The sequence below is a fragment of the Saimiri boliviensis genome, chromosome 1 (genome assembly GCF_048565385.1).
Source record: "Saimiri boliviensis isolate mSaiBol1 chromosome 1, mSaiBol1.pri, whole genome shotgun sequence".
Lineage (NCBI taxonomy): Eukaryota > Metazoa > Chordata > Mammalia > Primates > Cebidae > Saimiri > Saimiri boliviensis.
In genome coordinates, this window is record NC_133449.1 from 129,881,919 (window position 1) to 129,902,817 (window position 20,899).

Here is a 20,899-nt window from a genome sequence, read left to right on the forward strand (position 1 = left end):
GCTTTCTGAATCTGAGTTCCAGGACAGTGTAGAACAAAGGCTTACGTAAATAGGGCAAGCTAGGCAGGACTTAATGGCAATTTCTGGCACTTAAAGCATTATTCTGTGTTTGGAAAAGAAAGAATTCAGGCAGTGGGTAAAATACCGACACTCCAAGAGAGAAAAAAAGTTAAAATGGATGGAGAAAGACACAAAAGACGTTTCACATCACCCTAAATGAGCTGGGAGCCGATCCCCTTCCCTACTGTCTTTGACAGCTGAGCAGTCATGTGCAGGTGGGAGGTATACACGGTATGTACTCTCATGCACCATCTTAAACCAGCCCAGCCTGGCTCACCCATCTAATGCAGAAGAGAGGGCCACCTGATCTTAGAAATGCTCCACAAACCTGAAGCTCATTCATTGCTTAAAGAACCAGCTTCACCAAAAGCACTCATAGGGAGCACTAGAGAAAGCCCATGACACCTGGGTAGTAGGGTACACAGCGGACAAGGAAGTCACGCTTCTAATGTCACAAGAATGATAGGATTTTCTCCTCACTTATCCAACACCCGTATACCAGGTGCAAGGCAATGCTATGTGCTGAACGTAGAGTGTTTGTGCCAATGCAATAAAGTTACTGCTTAAATTTTAAAATGTGAGTGAAAGAAGCAAAAGGCTACACAAGCTGACAGCCAATTAGAATAAATGGATTGTTGTTAGAAAAGCAATTACGTTGTGTTAGAAAGCCTTTAAGCCTTTGTTGTTGGGCTACCACAGTGGGTGCCTCTTGGGGCTGTGAGTAGACGAACTGGTTCATAAGCAACCACACTGGGGTACCCAGCATCATACTGCCAAGGTCTCCACTAGAATCCTGGCTCAGCACACTACAGCAGGAAATAATAGAATTATAAAGGAGAAAGGAGGGGATACCTGAGGCTCAGGTTCTCTCTCTGGCATCACCCCAAAATGACTTAAAATTTGTTCTCTCATGCGATCCTGGAGAGACGCAAACCAGGAAACAGCCTGTTGATGCACGGAGTCGTGGAGAGCGGCGAGTTCTTCGTACTCTGGACCCTCCACCTGAGCGGGTAAAAGGCACAACCATGGGAACCATTCGTGGTCACGCATACAACACGGTTAGTGACTTCTGCACCGCCGCTAAGTGGGTTTGTGACATTTAGCACTTTAATAATTCATTGATTTCACAAAAATGGTACATGCTCAACATAGAAATCTGTATTTTTTTTGCATAATTGAAATCTATCAATTGTATCCTGATTTTTCTCTTCATACCATAAGTACATGTTTCAGGTAATTTTGAATATTTTTCAATGGCTGCATGCAATTATATATTTAGGATATATGCCAATTTACTTAGCTATTCACATAAGTTATTTAGAATAGTCTAGACTTTTATTTTTAAAAATAACACAGTAATATAAACATTTATGAAAAATTGTGGGTTCTTTTTGTCAAGGGAGGGAGGTATGATTTCCTTAGAATAGTTTCCTAGAGACCTTGACAGAATTATCAAGTTAAAGAGTGACATTTTAAACACTGTATTCCATATCACCAAGCTATATTCCTGAAGGTTTGCTAGGACAACACTGCACTCATGACATCAGCCTGGGCTGACGGACTCCAGCTTGCGGGCGGCCACGACACCTTAGACAGACCAAGCTGGCCTCTCATCCCTATGTCACTATCAAGTCTGTCATTTAAGTTACACCTCAGTCCTGTTTGGGAACACCTGGAAGAGGAGGAAGAGCATGGAACTGGAAATCAGGGGGCCAGGGTTCATTCTGGCTTCATCACTGACTCTCATGTGTGAATTTAGCTCGTCTCAAAGCCACATTAGGGCAGAGTTTTCTCATCTGTAAAACAGGAATAAACCATGAAGGTCCTTTCCTGTTATAAAATTCCAGTACTACGAAAACTATGGTGTGCTGAGAAATTATAATGTAATGCATATACTACCCTCAGTTTGATTTACAGAATTCAAATATTCATATGTGACAGAGGATTTTCTTTTAAAAATAAGCTAAAGTTATTTCGTGTTGTAGCTATTTAAACCCTCATTTTAAAATACATACACTATTAAAAGCTGTCATCTCCAACAACAGTCAATAAACCCTGCCGTCAGGTCTATCAACCCAGCAGAGGGATCCTGAGAACTATCACTTTCAGCTACAGCTTTGAAACCCAGCTTTCTGGTCCAGGCTGGGCTCTCTGCTCTGCTCCTCTGCACTGGGATGACCAGAATCAGCAGCTGGAGGAGGCACAGAGCTAGCGTCCTGGGTGTGACTCCATTCACAAATCCTAAGCGTACACCACTGCCCACAAAATGACTTCCAGTGTGATGTGGGGTGGCAACATACCCTCACTTCCGCATTTCCAAATGTCAACCAAAGAATTTAAAAGAGGGACACAATAATTCCAAGGATTTCCTCATTTTAAGTATTTTAAAATGTCTTGCTGAAGTATAATTTACAGACTGAAAAGTGCATAGATCTGTTTTAGCTCAAAGAGTTTTCTCAACTGTATACACCAGTCGGACCATCACCCAAAACCAGACAGACACTTCCACTACCTAGAAAGATTCTTCAACGCCCACCCTCCCCAGTCAGTTACAAAGCCAACCCCACAAGCCTTTTCTGACTTCCATCCCCAGAGTTTAGTTTTGCCTGTTCCTGAAAGTATATAGATGAAGTCACACAGCACGCGTTCGTCCTGTGTCTGGCTTCTCTCACTTAACATCATGTCTATGAGAGTCATCCGTGTTGTTCTGTGCACCAGCAGTTCATTTCTTTTTATTGACAGGTAGAATTCCATTGCATGAATGTACCACGGTGTGTTTACTGACTCAACGGAGATCAACACCTGGGCTCCTGGTTTGGGGCTACTATTGAGTAAGACTACTGTGGACATCGTTGTGCAAGTCTGTTAGAGAATCTCTCAAAACATTTCGCTAATTTGTCAAATTATATGTCCTGATATTTCTATTAGATGTATAAAAAGTTTGTAAGGGTAATAAATTCAAGGCTTTTATATTTAGCTTTGAAAGGTATTTTTAAGTTGTAGATTTTTGTCACGTTCTGAACTAACACCAACACTGAGAACAGGGATTGACAAATTGCTGTTCATGAGTCAGCCCATGCTCACCACCATGTTTCTGGAAATAACATTTAATGGAAAACCAGTCATGCTCATGACTTTACACATTGTCTATGGCTGCTTTTGCACTGTAAGGGCAGAACTGAGTAGCTTTGACAGAGACCATATGGCCTGCGGAGTCTAAAATATTTATTATCCGGCCCTTTACAGAAAAAGTTTGCCAGCTCCAGGTTAGAACATCCAGTAACAAATCACAAGCCTATTTTTCAGTGTGCAGGTTTACATGCTCCATAAGTACAGTAAGGTCACTTTTTAAAAAAGAGATTTCTTTTCCAGCTCCCAACTCGGGTAAAAAAACACTGAGAAAATAAATGACTGCCAAAGGCAGTGGCTCATGCCTGCAGTCCTAGTGCTTTGAGAGGCCAAGGTGGTAGGACTGCTTGAGTCCAGGAGTTTGAGACCAGCCTGGGCAACACAGAGAGACTCTGTCTCAACAAAAAAAAAAATTTTTAAATTAGCCACATGTGGTGCTGTGCATCTGCAGTCCCAGCTACTCAGGAGGCCAAAGCAGGAGGATTGCTTGAGCCTGGGAGGTCAAAACTGCAGCGAGCCGAGATCACGCTGCTGCACTCCAGCCTGCAAGACAGAAGGAGGCCTTGACTCAAAAATAAATAAGCAGGTAAATAAATAATTTAAGTGACGAATGAAGGGCATAGTAATACTGTCAATACAAGTTTGACAAAGCTTTCTTACAATGCAGAGGGAAGCAAGAGGACTGACCTCTGTAAAATACACCAGTACAATAAGCCTTACCCTTTCATCTTCAAGATACTCAATGTCTGCTGTGTTATAGCCATCTCTGTGGCGGTGGTTTAGCACCCGGAACCGACTGATGCCAATCGCGTCTACGACGGAACTTCCATCAGGAAATGTTCTCACATCCTTAATCTCCAGCATGCACCCGTACTCTGAAAGCCTGAAAAGATGGTTGGGAGAAATGACAGTGATTTTTAAAATGTAGGAGGCCTTTATTTTTCCCTGAATGAGAGTTTGCTTTTAAAAGGAATACAAAACAGTGTCTCCATATCAGACCAGCAAGGTTATTGTTGCTAAGAGACATGTGCAGACAGTTGCTTCTGTTAGATGCTAAATATAGTGGTGATGGTGGCTACAGAGGAAGGGCTCCAGGTGAGATGGGACTTGTGCCTTAGCAGTTCCAATGGCTAGTGTTTTGGGAAGGACCCAATCTTAAATGTGGCTCCTCAGCTGCCTTGGCCAGGCACCATCAGGACTGCCCAGCTGGCGCCATGCACACACTCGGCTTTCCAAAGCTCTCCCCAGCTCTGACCCACACTCTGATTGTAACTATCACCCATATCCTAGTGAAATTCTCATGCTATCGCGTGCCAAGCAACACACAGAGCAATACATACAAATTCAAGCCCACACTTAAAATTTGATTCATCAAAAGTCAGTAAAGTGAAAAAATAAGCTATAGAAGTTCCGTGTGCACTGAGAATATAGAACACTGAAAAGAATGTGAAAAACAACAAGAAAAATAAGATAAACCACAAAAGATATGTCTCTTGAACCCATCAGAGATTGGAGGTTGCTCTGGGTAACCAAACAAAGATCCCACAGGGCAAGAGTAGACAGAGCCCAGGAAGAGACATAAAAGTGTGTAGGAAGAATTCAGCTAATTTTTTTTTTAAAGCAAATTGCCAATGACCTGTGTGGGCTGGCATCAGAGTGTAGGTCGTTGAAGAGCTGCACTCACAAAGGGAGCTTGCATCACACACAGGCTCTTGTCCACAGATAAGAAGCTCCTTGGTGAGTCATGCCCTGCAGCAAGGCAGGCTTGGAGGAGCTGACGTTTATTTAGAAGCCTCTGCTGGTGCTGGTTGCTAGGGCAGCAAGCCCTCTACCTTCAGAGACACTCAGCTCCTCCTCCCTCCTGCCTTTGCCCACAAGGTCTTCACCTCATTCCAATTCTGCCAGCTCTGTCCTCCCCAACCAAAGTGCCATGGAAAGCAGTCCCCGGCCACTGCCTTCATCTCCTTGCCTCCCTTTCACTGCTCCATATCCCACCGTTAAAGGACTCCAAAAGATGTCAGAGATGTCCTCTGAATTGCTCCAAGCACTGGACAGTCTCCTGTCTGACATCCTAAGGCATGACCCTGCAGACTGTTGCTGAGCCAATGCCTCTGCTCTCCTGCACCCTCTCTAACCAGCCCGGCCCCTCACACCCCTACCTCTGTCTGTCCCACCCGCTCCATGCTACCCAGCCCAGGGTGGTGTCCTAAGCTATGTCTATTCTCATTCTGAAGCTCTCCCCAGATCTTACCCACATTCCAGTTGTAACTATCATCTGTAATCTAGTGATATTCTCACACTACCACATGCCAAGCACCACACACAACAGTTTATAATACATACGAATTCAAGCCCACAAAAACACGGAGGCTCAGAGCAATTAACTTATCTAAGTCCACTGGGAGATTTACAGCCAAAATGAGAACTCAAAGCAGTGTGATTCTAAAGTCCTCATGGTGATCAGCTTTACTATACCTCCCCCAAACTAATGAGCAGCAATGATTCCCAAGTTACAAGCCTATACGTAAAACTACCGCCTGGATGCTTCTACTTATATACTTAATAAAACTTTCTCTTCCTGTTCACCTAACAGGATGATCTCATTCATAGCATGGTGAACCTGGAGGCGTCCTGAAGATCCCTCTTCAAGGGAGAACTTGCTGCCCAAGCAACCAGCAGAGGCCTCCAAATAAAGGTCAACTCCTCCAAGTCTGCCTTGCTGCAGACATGACTCACCAAGGAGCCTCTTATCTGTGGACAAGAGCCTGTGTGTGATGCAAGCTTCCTTTGTGAGTGCAGCTCTTCAGGGACCGACACTGTGATGCCAGCCCACACAAGGTCACTGGCAATTTGTTAAACAAAAAAAATTAGCTGAATTCTTCCTACACACTCTTATGTCTCTTCCTGGTCTCTGTCTGCTCTTGCCCTGTGGGATCTTTGTTTGGTTACCCAGAGCAACCACCAGTCTCTGATGGGTTCAAGAAACAAATGTTCTGTGGTTTGTCTGTTTTTTCTTGTTGTTTTGGATAGGAATAACATTCTTTTCAGAGTTCTATATTCTCAGTGCACATCGAATTCTTACAGCTTATTTTTTTACTTTACTGATGTTTGATTAATCAAATTTTAATATATTATAATGTATTAATCTTTTTCTGTTGTGTATTCTCAGCACCTTGTATGAGAATCTTTCCCCATTCCTAATTATAAGGTGATCCCCAATATTTCCTCAAATGTTTTCATATTTTGTTTTTCACATTAGAAATGTAAATGCGTTATTTTTCATCTATGGTATAAGGTAAAGTTCCCCCCAGCCCCCACCTCTTATTTGGACTACCCACTAATTTTCTGGGTAGTTTGTTGAGTAGTTTGTCTTTTCCCATAAAATTGTCTGTGAATATGGCTCCCACATATGAGTGGGCCTGTTTTGGATCTCTACATTATTGTTTCATTGTTCTACTTACTACTTACTGCTTGTAAACTTGACACTATAGGAGTGTTCGCCCGTTTGCTCAGCCATATCTAGGCTTGGTGTTTTGCTTTTCCATACTGATTCTAAGGTCAGCTTGAGCAAGTCCATGAAGAAGCCCCCTGGGGATATTAATGGGAATTACTCTGAATTTGTGGAACTGCATAGATATGGCATCTCTATGACACTGAGTCTGTCACCAATGAACATGGCATTTCTTTCTATTGATTCAGAACTTCTTGAATTATCTTTCAATAAAGTTTCAGAATTTTCTCTACGAAGGCCCTACGTGTATTTTAAAAAGATCTGTCCTTAGGTATTTATGGTAGAAAATTCTGAGTGGCCCTAAAAATGCACTCTCCTCTTCTTCCTGGGCACGTGGGTGGACTATATTTGTCAGGCTCCTTTGCAGCAGGTGTGAACAGAAGGTAGCCCCCTTTCTTCAGAGTCCTTTAAGAGCATGTGCACCGCCTCCACACCTAGCACTTGGAGGCAGTGACCTTATCATGATCATGTAGGGCTGACAAGTTCCTAAGGGATGGGAGGGTCCTGAGTCCCCAAAACAGTCCACAGAGGGGAATGACCTGCTGGCTTGCAATATTCTCCCTTGACATAGACATGAAGTGAGAGGAAGTGAAAACTATGTGTAGTGTGTTTTTGTAAGACTGAACATGATTTGGCTGTAGAGACAGGGAAAAAGCTTTGTGAAGGATATAAAAACTTTTCATTTTGGAAATTTTTTGTAGAGATAGGGTCTCCCTATGCTGCCTAGGCTGGTCTCCAACTTCTGGGCTCAAGCGATTCTCCTACCTCAGCCTCTCAAAGTGCTGGGATTACAAACATGAGCCACTGAGCCCAGTTGCAATTTTTCTAGACCTCAAAAGTTGGACTAGATTTGTTTGTATATAGATGGGGATAAAGTAACTTGCAGGCAGAGGGAAGCACGGAGGTGTGGAAGCATGAGCTGTCACAGGAGAAGGGCAGATAGTATGGCAGTGGACTAGCAGGTGTGATGTCGAAAGGAAGACGTAGGTGGTGAGGGATGGGACCTCATTATGTACAGCCTTGAACTTTGACTTCGTTACGTAATGGGAGTCACTGGAGGTTTTCAAGCATCAGCCTGTCATTTTGCAAGAAGGATGACAAACAATGCCCTTAATTAGGACCCTTTGAATGCTGACAGTTCTTACCCTGCGTGCTCAGCAGATAAACACATGCCAAATCGCCGGGTGCCAGTTTCCATGCATCTTCTTATCATAAGCCGATAGCGGGGCTCAAAGACGTGCAGTGGACATGGGACCGTGGGGAAGGCCATGGCACACACAAAGATGGGGACGTCTCTGGTCAGACTGCAGAACAAGGGGACACGTTATCTCAGATATGTGAGCTGTTAGATCAGAGTGTAGTACTGGCCACCAAAATAGCAAACACTCAACCTCAGGTCTCCCCGCTAAAAAACAAAACCCTCAGGCTAAGAGGGACAAGAAAGCCAAGGACCACAGCCTGTGAACATTCTCTGCTCACCCAGGTTTCTTGACAAATCTGTCTTATTTAATTAGAGAAAAGGGAACATGCTGAATTATATTACTTTGCTTGGAAAAGTTACAGCTTTTGAGCACTTAAAAAATTCTGATAAAAGCAAAAACTACAAAATAGTCAAAGGCAATGAGTTTTAAATAGGAAAGTGGAAGAGTGATTAAGATCTCTACAAAAACACAAAACTTCCACCATTTTAAATGATGAAAACTGTCAAGCCTGTTGTGATTCGCAATCCTGGGCCTTGCTTCTCACTCTACGTTTTAAAATTGTGCTTCACTTTACTCCACTTTGCAGATATTACATTAAAACATTTTTTGAGGTAAAATACACATATATAATCTACTATTCTTAAGTGTACAGTTCATTGGTAACAAATACATTTATATTCTTTTGCTTATTTTTAACAATTATTTTAATATAGAGAAAGGGTCTTGCTGTTTCCCAGCTCTGTCTTGAACTCCTAAGGCTCAAGCAATCCTCCCGACTTGACCTCCCAAAATGTTAGGATTACAGACATGAGCCACTGTGCCCAGCCTTCTCTGCTTTTTAAATCCTGAAAAATTCAGTATCACTTGCTTATATACAAAAAGCAACTATGTAATTTTGTTAAAACACTTTAAAAATATCTTATAAAAAATTTCCTATAACTTCTTGCAATCATGTTTCCAAAAATATTTTGCAATTAACATTTTTTTCCACTTACAGACCAAAAGAGTTCCCTGCCATGAAAAGAAAACCTGAGGTGAAGCTGAGGTTGACAAAGTTCAATCTGAACCTAAGACCAAGGACATACTTGAGGACTTACTTTGACAGTTCCGACATTTCTTCATCATAAATTCTCTTCCTGTCAGACAATTCATCCGACAAATACCGAATTATTAATTCTTCAGCCAGAACAGTTATATTGAAGTTTCTGCTTGCCAATAACTGTAACAAAATAATAAAAAAGTCATATGATACCATATGGTAATTGACTCTAAAGGACCAAGCTTCCCAGTCGAACAGTGAACAAGGAGGTGGCGGATGGGATCTCTGAGCAGGTAAGAAGGAACAGAGTGGAGAGGGAGGAGGGCCAGCCTGTGCCAGGAGCAGGGGCAGCCCCTCCACTGTGAAGAAAGGCCAGGAGTTGGTGTTCACCTGGACGAAGGATTAGGCAACTCAATCTTGACAGCATCTACATTTTCAGCCAAGTGCCGTGATATTAATGAGAGGGGAGGAAGTGAAGCAGGGCACGCTGGGTGAGGAGAGACATATGCAATGATCAGCGTGGAGAGTAAAGAACTGGAACTACTAGAGAAAGAATGTAAGAATGATTACTTATGTTTTAAGTCTAAGACTTAAAATTGTTCATCTAAACTGACACCAATCTTGCCAACATTGTGTTTTTTTCTAGCTTTGTTGTGCTACTTAGGATGCATGCAAACGGTAAAGGTTGATTTTTTGGGATTGAGAGAGAGTGAGGGACCATGGATTTAAGCTGGATGTGAAGGGAAGGTGGGAGGAGACTAAACGGGGAAGTGCTGTGATTCGTGGGTTGCAGGGCCACAATGTGGCTGAACTACTCTGGATGCGTGCGTGTGTGCATGCACGCATGTGTGTGTGGACACAGAGTAGTAGCTTGGTAGGTTGCACTGTTCTACTGCAGTCATGTATACTAGCATATAGTAGCTCTTTTCACTGACATTTTGATACACATCACGTGCTGTTGCAGGTGCATTATTAGTCCTGAAAACAGTATAATGCTATAGCTGTTCTCTCCACTGCGCTCATAAAGCTGTGAATCAGAAAGGGTAAGGGTGAGTGCTGAGCCACCATGGCATAGCGAGGACCCCAGGCCTGGCGGGCTTCAAGGCTCTGCTCTTTGGTGGCCTGCTGCATTTATGGGCTTGGGATGGCACCACGTATCTCTAACACACCTTGGCTGGGGGAGTCCTTTGCATCCTGTCAGATTTCCCTGTAGCTGGTGTGACACAAACTAAATGTATTGCTGTGATTGACTGAGAACCAGGAGTTCAAACTCAGGGTAACTGGTGGAGAAACAAGCTATCATCTAATTCACAAAACTGCCTCATAATTGTCATTATAAATGGTTTATGATGTCCTTTCACTGAAGAGTAATACAATAAAACATGCTCTACTTGGCATGATGCTAACTACTTCTGTAGAGTCATATATAAATGATGATTCAGGTCCCTGGTACTACATGCAAAGGTGTCTATGAGCCTGATATAATTTCTGCAATGAAGAAAGACAAAATGATAATTTTGGATTTTATTTCATTTTATAGTATTCTAATTTCTGGACCATTAGTAATCCACGTATACTTTGCATATAATCATTCATTCATTCACTGATTCATTCATTCATTCAATAAAGACTTCAAGGGTCTCTGGTGTATGTGCTGGTCCCCGTAAATACAGGGAAAACAGGTCACAGGAAGTCTCAGTACTTAAGCAGCTTCTGTTCTAGTGCCGACTTCCAGCTACTGCATCTTCACTCGGCCTCCTACAAGGCAGCATTGAAACGGAAGTGAGTTAGGTCTGTGTTGTAAACAGGGCTCACACAGACATGTGTTTTATTCTTTTAAGAACAGATGAGCCTAGAACAAGAGGCAATGGGTCTGAGGCATCTACTAGCAAGAAGAGACAGCAAACAGCAGGAGGAGGACTGCGCAGGAGCTGCTGAAGAAACGGCTCTGCAGACTCAGACACAGCCACCACCGTGACGCAAAGCACACAGCACAGCCATTGATGTTCATGAGAGCTCTGAAGAATTTAGAAAGATTCAGTATGCACGCAATTTAATAAAGTATGTACATATAATGTTTTAGAAAATGGTTTCAATGGTAACTAGTTATTTTAATCTTTTGGCAGTGAATTTTCTTTTTAAAGACAGGTTCTCGCTATGTTGCCCAGGTTGGAGTGCAGTGGCTATTCACGGGTGCAATCCCACTACTGATCAGCAAGGGAGTTCTGACCTGCTTCATTTCTGACCTGGGCTGGTTCACCCCTCCTTAGGCAACCTGGTGGTCCCCCACTCCCAGGACGTCACCATATTGATGCTGAACTTGGTGCGGACACCCAATCGGCATAGCACACTACAGCTCAGAACTCCTGGGCTCAAGCAATCCTCCCACCTCACCCTCCCGAGTAGCTGGGACTACAGGCATGCACCACCACCGTGCCCAGCAGTAAATTTTTTTATTGTACTTTAGGTTCTGGGGTACATGTGCAGATCATGCAGGATTGTTGCATAGGTACATACATGGCAAGATGGTTTGCTGTTTTGGCAGTAAATTTTAAAGGTTATAATTACTTAAAACTTCACTTAAGTATAATATCTCCTCTTATCACATCAGATTTAAAAATAAATATTACTGTACATTTGTAAAAAGAAAAAACCTTTATTCTACTTAAAATGCATTCAATAAGTTTAATCTCTGGAAAGTAATTAAGGCAAATATTATCAGTCACATTTAATGAATGGAAAACAAAGGAAGACACTCCCCACCCCCATAAGATGTTGAATGACTTGCTCCATATAAAGTTAGTGGCACTAATGGAACCAGAGCCCAATACAGCTGATAAGAATTCGCTATTTCAGAAATTGATCAGAGGTCTTCAGCTTTTAAATATTCTTCATTGTATTTGCCACATCTAACATAAATGGATTTAATAGTTTATATTAGGGCTAAATATCATTAAATAGCTTCCCCATGGAACCTGAATTTTACTGATTTTGATTTTAAACCAAAGACAATAATAACTGACAACTGGTAAAAGCTCTAAGGGGACTTACCAGTGGTCAGAAATGATCAAGCCTTCAATCCTATGAAAAACTCTCAAGATGAAAATGAGAATTTCTGGAACACATTAACTGTACATGACAACGTCTCAACCATTTACAATGAACGTAATGTAAGGACTCAACAATGCTAGCTATTTTCAATCTATCTCAGCTAAAATTTATACCTAAAAAATTCCTTGAAATTTAGCAATTTCTGCATGTAAACCTTCCTTGTGTATTTCTTGATTAATCAAAGAGATGAGAAAAGACTTATCTTTGATTGGAGAACTCTCTTTCTTTAACAATTGGGTGGGAAATGCAATGCAAGATAGGGAATATGCGTCTACCAAGGGATGAGAGGAGGAACTGTCTTGTCATTTCCTAAAATGTACTTACTTCCGAAAGTTTGTCTTTGCACAATGGACACTGTGGGGAATGGTCAAGGCAGCGCTCAAGGCATTTTAGGCAAAATGTGTGTCCACAGGGCGTAGTGACAGGTTCAAAGAGCAACCTGGAAGAAAAATCTGTTTTCAGCAAGAAATGTCCAGGACAGATTTTCAAATCATGGATTGGTTTTAGAAGGATTCCTTATGCAATTCCATTACTGTTCTAGAAATTACTTGCATGCACTTCCATTTTTACATCTTCTTTATCAAATCTTTAGAAAATAAATCAATTATTACTGAGCTCTACATAGTTTCCCCAATAATAAAAAGTCCATTACACTTTGGTGTATGTTTCAGAAATGCTGAAGTTTTAAAGACTCTGCATGGACTCTGTATCATCCTACCTCATGCAGAGGGCACACTCAAAGTCAGTTACATCAAGCGAGAGCCACTGACTTTCTTCCATATCAGAGTTCAGGCTCCTTTGAGGTGAGAAATCTGAATGTGAAAAAATTTAGAACGCTGTAATTAACACCTAAGCATCTGAACAACAGCACGCAAGAGAGGCATTTCCTCCGGACAAAATGCGTTGTATCAATGTAACAAATCACACTGGACAGAAATAGTTCCTGTCCAGTTAACAGCATATAGCAATTATTTATCTGGATGATATATGTGAATAAAATTTAAAATTATAGCTAAATTTTCTCTGTTATTTTTGACTATGAAGTCTTTGCTGTATAAAACATCTAAAATGCTCTATAATCTTAGAGCTGATATAATCTTTCATTACTAATACTAAATGGTACAGAATTTTAAAAAATATATTGAATACTAGCTAACATTCTATCACTTTGGAGTCACAGAACTGCCTGATGAAAATAATTCACTGACCTTTTTTGGGAATTTTTCCAGGGGCGTTCAGGTTAGGTGCATCCTCCATGTCATCTGGAAACTGTCTCTTTAAGCCAGCATTGGGTGCTGTTGGAAGGATGCTTTCTAATACCTTTTTATCCTCTTCAAAGTGCAGACCCAGTATGAAATACAGAACTGTGGAATTGGTATTTCCAAGCATATCAGATTTCTCAGTCGAATTCTGGTTAAGTAGGAAAAAAAGAAATCCTGAATATTAAAGAAATCATAGCATAAGAGAAAGAGAATGCAGTAGCCTGTACTAGAAATCTTTGAAAAAGAAAAAGGGCTTACACTCTTCCTTCATAATTGGTTTCATCTATTAATTTCTAGGATGAGCTTTATTCTTTTCACAGTAAAATACAGGATAATTTCTTCCTGAGCCAGGGCAAGTGAAAATTTATCTTCATATGCAATCTGTTTATTTATCTACACACACACACACACACACACACACACACACACACACACACACACAGTCATATATCATATTCAAATAATGCCTTTGCTTTGTTTTCTCCAAGCCAAGATAACCTAAAGTCTCCTGCCGTTGTGGGTCATTTGGTGGTGTTCTAAAGCTTCTTTGAATCTTTAATCACTTTCATTACTTCCATAGACTTTGTGTAAAAGTTCCAACTCCCAGGTTGAGGAGCTACAGCTGGTCTTGAGAAATATGTCTAACAAACACAATGCCATAATGTGTGAATAATCTGTAAACTGTTTAAAATGAAGCAATTACATAAACCTTAATCAAGAGAATCCTGACAAACACATGCACTTCATACCTCAGAGCTCCCTGCGTCGCCTTCTTCCAGCTGAGACTGGGCATTCCCGTGGCTGTGACCTTGAGCCTTTAATCTGCTTTGGATGGAAGATGTTAAAGTTTCATGCACATTTTCTGTAGCTGAAAACAGCACTTCACACATTACCTATAAAATTGCCAAGAAAAGAAAACATTTTAAAATTCTTTTGTAAAAATATAGTATGTCTTACAGATTCCAAGAAAACTACGAGGCTAAATAAGCCTAATATGTTGAAAAGAATAATTGATCTGCCAACCTTTTAAAAAACAAACATTTTTGAAACTAGAGTCAATGTTTTAAGTATGTTAGCTTCCAATCCCTTTCGATCTTGCACTTCCCAATGACAAAATGATAGTATTACCACTTCCTTCTACTGGTCCTTACACATCTGCTACATAAAGTCTCCCCTAAAAGCCACACAGATCAGAGAGAAAGAGGATGTAAAGGCTGCTGGGGCCTTGAATTAAATCTAAACTGTGATCACCCTCACGACTGAGGTTACTCTACAGAACTGCTCTACTGATGAGAACCAGAAAAGCCACCTCATAAAGAACTTTAAAGGAAAAGAGAGGGAAAGGCCATAATCCTGGTTCAAGAACCAGGGAGTGGCATTGGTGGGGGCAGAGGAAGGGTGGACAGTGATGGCCAGGTAGGCATTCTAGCTAACACCCAATTCTAGTGGACACTCAAATGGTCTTGTCAAACCTTATGGCCTCAGCTGCATCCAAAGCTTGAGAAAAGCAGAAAGGAGTGACTGAAACCCAAACAAAGGCTCCTCCCACTCTCCACTGGTCCTCATGGTTCAAGGTGGGTGCACTAGAATCCATGGCTCTGTAGCAATGCGCACCAGCACTCTTAGCAGCAACATTAAGGTCCTCAGCGCCAGTTCTGAGAGCCTCAGCAGAGCTGCTGGTGATGGAGCCACATTCCATGTTAACAGGCTAACACCGTTTTTGGTACTGTCTGTGATACAATATATCTAACAGCCATAGAATGCCCAGGGGAAAACACCATGTCTGAAAAAGCTCCAGGCAGACAACACCCACAAGACCTAAACCCTCGACCAGGTGAATATGCTTAATCTCTTTGAGCTTGGGCTGACTTTCTCAGAAAAGGGTCATGGGAATTAGTTGAGACATGTTTTAAGATTCTTAGGAAGTTTGCATACAGGACAAAGCAGGCAGAGATAGCTGAATAGCAGGCTGAAGATGCAATATTATTTTGACAGGTTGAAACGATGTTCAAAAACCAATGAGTGACACTGGTCAACTGAACAACTGTCAGGGCAACTGAACAGGACTAACACCAATCCACCAATCAACTGCAAAAGGGAAGATAAAAAACAACATTGCCAGAAACTTCTTCTTTAAAAAAAAAAAAAAAAAAAGATGATCTAGGTATTTAGAAATAAACATGCCCCCTAATTTGAACACAAGGGAAGGTAAAATTTCACCAAATGTGGCTGTCACATGTAGATGCTAAAATATAGGGTACATTAGAATGCATCCAGAAGAGGAAATCTTAAAAACCCCATTCTGTGAGAAAAGAATGTTTGGCCCACATGGTGATGTTAAGGCTATTGTCTTTACAATAGCTGTTCTCAAATATCTAATGTGGGTTGAATTGTACAAGGAAGAACTGATTCATTTTCTGTTGCTCCAGAGAAAAGAACTGGACAGGTAAGTAAAAATTAAAGGGTAAGTATATGGTGGAAGTTGACAATATACAGCATTAAAACAGGGAAGCACAAACATAACAACAAAAATTCCTGGTCATTGGAGGTGCTAAGTAAATATCAGGTAACCATCGTATAGGCTTTTTAACAAGATAGATTTCTATATTCAGTGTGACTGGATAATGGGTAAAAGAGCAGGTGTTTCTGTACTGTGCTGGTGAAGCTTTGCTGAAAATTACAGGTCACCCTAGAGAGCCGAGTCGATATATTTTACATGTATCATAAGGTCTTTCAAAAGGCTCCCACACAAACTATGTAATACTTGAAACTACAAACTTGAGGACAAAATACTTTGCCTCCCTAGCCTCACACAGTAACCTTGCTTTGCCTAATGTGTGTCATTACATCAACAGAATTAAGGTATGTTTATGCTGTCTCATGAAACACTCTACCCAGGGACAAAACATAATGTTTACCTAGAAGTGATCCAATGCATGAACCTTATAATTATTATCATGTATTCTGTAACACATCGTCATGAGCATTCAGAATTATTTTTGTGTATCTCACATGTGTATCTCAGCACGAACACGAGGGCTATAAATAAGACCTGAAGGAGAAAGTCCTTTAAGAGAACTCATACCTTCTGTGCTTCTTTCTTCACAGCGTTACATTCAGGATTTAGAGCAAGGCAGTAGAGAAATTCCTTTAACACTTCCTTACTTCTTCCCAATCCAGAAAGAGCTTGAGCTTTTACATGATGTCCCTAGATTCAACCATGACAAAGTATGCAATTTTAAAACCCAGCATGATTACATACTTGAATACAAACTTCCCTGAACAAATTTATTATAATAACTTGTTTTAATTTCACATTAAGTAGAATAAACAAAACCCACCAAGGATGACTCTATTGCTACTGTATCTCACTACCCTGGAAACTTAGCAAACTTCAATAGCTCATAAATACAATCTACAGTCAGAACACAGGCGTTACCATACCTGAAATGTACTGCACAAAGGAGTTCTAAGGGACACGCTAAGAGAAAACTGGCTATCAATTTTAAATTCATTCAGCAATTACAGGTCACTACCATCTTCCTACCTTCCAGGAGTTTACAGTCTCATGAACTAACACAGACATGACTAAAGACAATTACAATACAAAGTGTAATGTATTAAGTGCCACAATAAAAATAAACAAAATACAATATGGATCACTAACTTCCCATGGCATCTGCTTTTCAACTTATGAATGCAATAGTTTCTCAAATCTGTAAAAATACTATTTTTTTTTGTTTTCTACTGGTTTACACATAGTTGAAAGACCTTCTCTTAGCACTTTGAATATGCTGTTCCAATGTCAACCGGCTTCCACAATTTCAGATGAGATGGCAACCATCAGTATTATTTCCTTGTACGTCATTTTGCTCATTCTCATTTCATGTCATTTTTCTTTACTGCTTTCAAGACTTTTTTATCTTTGGCTTACAGCATAGCCATTTGATTATGATTAGAATGTACCATTGCTTATAACTTGAGTTAACCTTCTTGGAGCTGAAATTAATGTTTCCCATTAAATTTGGAAACTTTTCACCCATTATTTCTTCATTTTTTTTTCTTGCCAAACATTTTCTGTCTTCTTATGGGATTCCAATGGCACATATATTGTACCACTTCATATTATTCCACAAATTCCCAAGATTCTTTTCATTTTTCTTTAATCTTTTTTCTGTTCTTTGCATCAAATAATTTCTGTTTCTAGAGATCTATCTTTAATTTCACTGATTATTTCACCATGTATAATGTGCTATTAAGCCTACCTAGAAATTTTAAATTTCAGCACGGATAATCTTTATAATTTCAGCATTGATAATTTTTATCTCTAGAATTTTTTTGTTAAAAGACGGAGTCTCACTGTGTTGCCCTGGCTGGAATGCAGTGGCATGATCAGATCTCCTTGTGACCTTTAACTCCTGGGTTCAAACAATCCGCCTCAGCCTCCTGAGCAGCTCAGACTACAGGCACATGCCACCCTAACTGGCTGATTTTTTAATTTTTGTAGAGATGTAATCTTATGATGTTTCCCAGGCTGGTCTTGAACTCCTAACCTCAAGCGATCCTCCTGCCTCAGCCTCGCAAAGCACTGGGCATACATGCATGAGCCATGACACTCAGTCAGAATTTCCATTTTTTATAGTTTCAATTTCCCTGTTGAGATTGCTCTTAATCTCAATCAAAGATAACATATTTTCTTTCAGTTCTTTGGATGCAATTTAACTCTTTGAACTTATTCATAATAGCTACTTCAAAGTCTCTTTGTGGAAAATATAATTGTCTCTGCCCACTCAGAGACAATTTTAATTGACTGTTCTTTATCCCAAGTACAGGTCAACATTTTTTTTTCTTTACATGGCAAGCATTTCTGGCTGAAACTAGACTCTGCACAAAACATGTTGCATCAACCTCTGCATTTTGTGGTATTCTTTTGAGAATACTGGGTTTTTGTTTTAATAGGCAGTCAACCTTGCTGGATTCCTTCACGGTATAGAGCTAGGATATCTCTGCTCTGTTAATATGTTATTCCACAGCTCCTTTATCTTTATTTTTTATTTCAGACCGAGCCTTGCTCTGTTGCTCAGGCTGGAGTGCAGTGGCACGATTTTAACTCACACCAACCTCCGCCTCCCAGGTTCAAGTGATTCTCCTGCCTTAGTCTCCCAAGTAGTTGGGACTAGAGATGCCTGCCACCATGCCTAGCTAATTTTTTAATTTTTTTTTTTTTTAGTAGAGATGGAGTTTCACCATATTGGCCAGGCCAGTCTCAAACTCCTGACCTTGTGATCCGCCTCAGCCTCTGAAAGTGCTGGGATTATAGGTGTGAGCCACCGCGCCCAACTTCCGCAGCTCCTTTTTAAGTCTCGTGGTTCTCCCCAGTGCCTATGAAATTTGGTAATAAGCCAGGATTTGGTCAGAGCTGGGAATCATCCGCTCTGGGATTTCTCTGCTTTTAGCGATTCCCCTAATTTCTAGCTGTTCTGTTAGAAATCTGAACTCCCGGTACTTTTAGGTGGTGATGCTGAGTGTTTGACCCACTACTGTTTTCTTGCAGCTGCAGCTGTGGAGACAGACAGACCTCAGGGGCCAAAAAGACAAAAACAAAAGAACGAACAGAAACCTCCCCCACAGTTCTTATCCCTTTCATGTGCAGGTTTTTTAGAAACTCTCCACCAGCTTCTGTTTTCAGATGCTTTACAGTGTATTTTTTCAAATCCAGTTTTTATAACTGTTTTCCCCTCTGGGTTCACATGATCATTTCACTCCTTCACTGTTACCAGAGGTAAACCACCACCCCTGTTACCATCATTTTAATTATTTCTGTACTAAAAATGCTCCAGAACATTGGTAGCCACTAACTGGTACATGTAAAGGCCCATTTTCAGGTCCTAGCTTCTCTCTCCGCTGTCTAAACACCATGACCGTGCTGACGGTGCCCAGGCTCCATCTCCAGCACCAACATCTCTCCTAACATTTGCTAAGTGTCTATTCATCACATCCCTTACCTTGCAGCTCTCTAGAAGAACAGCGATTTCAAAACACATGATGAGTATTTTAGACAACAAATCATCAGTTTCATCCCTGAGCTCCCTGAAGTCTCAAATACACTCCAGACAATCAATGATTCCTCTATGGGACTTTACATTTATAATAAATGTGAGATTTTACTAATTATCTTATTCTCCTTTCATAAGAGCAGATTTAATTTTTGTGGAGCCTTAATCTTACATAATTTGGAAAGTCTGTTTAAGGAAAAGATCAAAATTGTTATTATTTTTTGAGATGGAGTCTCACTGTCACCGAGGCTGGAGTGAAGTGGTGTGATCTCGGCTCACTATAACTTCCACCTTCCAGGTTCAAGTGATTCTCCTGCCTCAGTCAGCCTCCTGATTAGCTGGGGTTACGGGTGTGCGTCACCACACCTGGCTAGTGTGTGTGTGTGTGTGTGTGTGTGTGTGTGTGTGTTTTTTTTGTAGAGACAGGGTTTCACCATATTGGCCACGCTGGTCTTGAACTCCTGACCTCAAGTGATCCTTCTGCCTCAGCCTCCCAAAGTGCTGGGATTACAGCCATGAGGCACTGCACCTGGTCAGGAAGAGTACAAAATTATGAATACGAAGTTCCTAGGGCCCCTTTCAGGCCTTATAAAAGAGTCCCCAACTTTCATGTTTCAGTAGTGTCTAAATTTGCTTTGATTATCAAAACTTCTGAAAGAATAATACTGTCTTATATGCACAAAGAACTTCACATAAAGTTTCAAGTATTTTATATGTGCACATGGAATCCCAATCAAGATTTGCATTTTTGATACCATAGTGTATCAGTAAATGTTTGTTAACTGAATTAACTGGCTTTTACATAATTTTAAGTCTTACAGGTTTGATGTCTGGATAAGCTCAAACTGATCATGTGCCTATATCTATTTATGCAAATGGGCAAATATTTTGCTGGCAATGGCTTATCTCCAGTTGTTCAAAAGCACTGGGGAGATGTTGGTCAAAAGATGCAAAATTTCAGCTAAACAGGAGAAATCAGTTCAAGAGCTCTATTGCAATACAATATGTTGAGTATGGTTAGTAACAACGTATTGTATTTTTGAAAACTGCTAACAGAATAGATTTTAAGTGTTCTCACCAAAAAATGATATGTGAGGTAATGCATGCTAATTAACTTGATTTTGCCATTTCTTAGTGTATACGTTTCAAATCAACATATTACACATGATAAATATATACCAATTTTTGTTTGCCAATTAAAAACATAATTTTAAAGAATGGGTGAAGGCATATGAGAAAAGGCATTTGAAACTGGAGTCCAAACTTTTTTTTAGGAAAGCAAACAAGCAACAACATAGACTTCTGAACTTAGTCCAACAAACATCTGCTCCCATTCTTGGGCTTACCCCCAGGTTGAACTTGACACTCAGGCTAATCTGAAAAACATTTGTTTTAAAAGACGACAGGGAAGAAGCGCAGGCTTCCCAGAGCTTGACTACTAACCTGGCTTAGTGTCTCTTTAATGTTTCTAAGGCAAAGATGATATAAAGTAATATAGCAGAATAAATATTTTTAGTTATTAACTGACT

General features: G+C 40.6%; 1 protein-coding gene across 1 annotated transcript in view; it reads right to left on the reverse strand.

Annotated features, from left to right (window-relative positions):
• Positions 1 to 20,899, reverse strand: part of LONRF2 (LON peptidase N-terminal domain and ring finger 2) — a 47,113-nt gene that overhangs the window by 12,529 nt on the left and 13,685 nt on the right. Inside the window, exons 3-11 of the mRNA XM_010352081.3 lie at positions 16,400 to 16,522; positions 14,064 to 14,207; positions 13,261 to 13,462; positions 12,771 to 12,864; positions 12,377 to 12,491; positions 9,000 to 9,121; positions 7,846 to 8,004; positions 3,910 to 4,072; positions 913 to 1,062 (exon numbers count right to left, since the gene is read on the reverse strand). Of these exons, the coding sequence (XP_010350383.2) occupies positions 913 to 1,062; positions 3,910 to 4,072; positions 7,846 to 8,004; positions 9,000 to 9,121; positions 12,377 to 12,491; positions 12,771 to 12,864; positions 13,261 to 13,462; positions 14,064 to 14,207; positions 16,400 to 16,522 (1,272 nt within the window). The remainder of the gene's footprint in view (positions 1 to 912; positions 1,063 to 3,909; positions 4,073 to 7,845; positions 8,005 to 8,999; positions 9,122 to 12,376; positions 12,492 to 12,770; positions 12,865 to 13,260; positions 13,463 to 14,063; positions 14,208 to 16,399; positions 16,523 to 20,899) is intronic.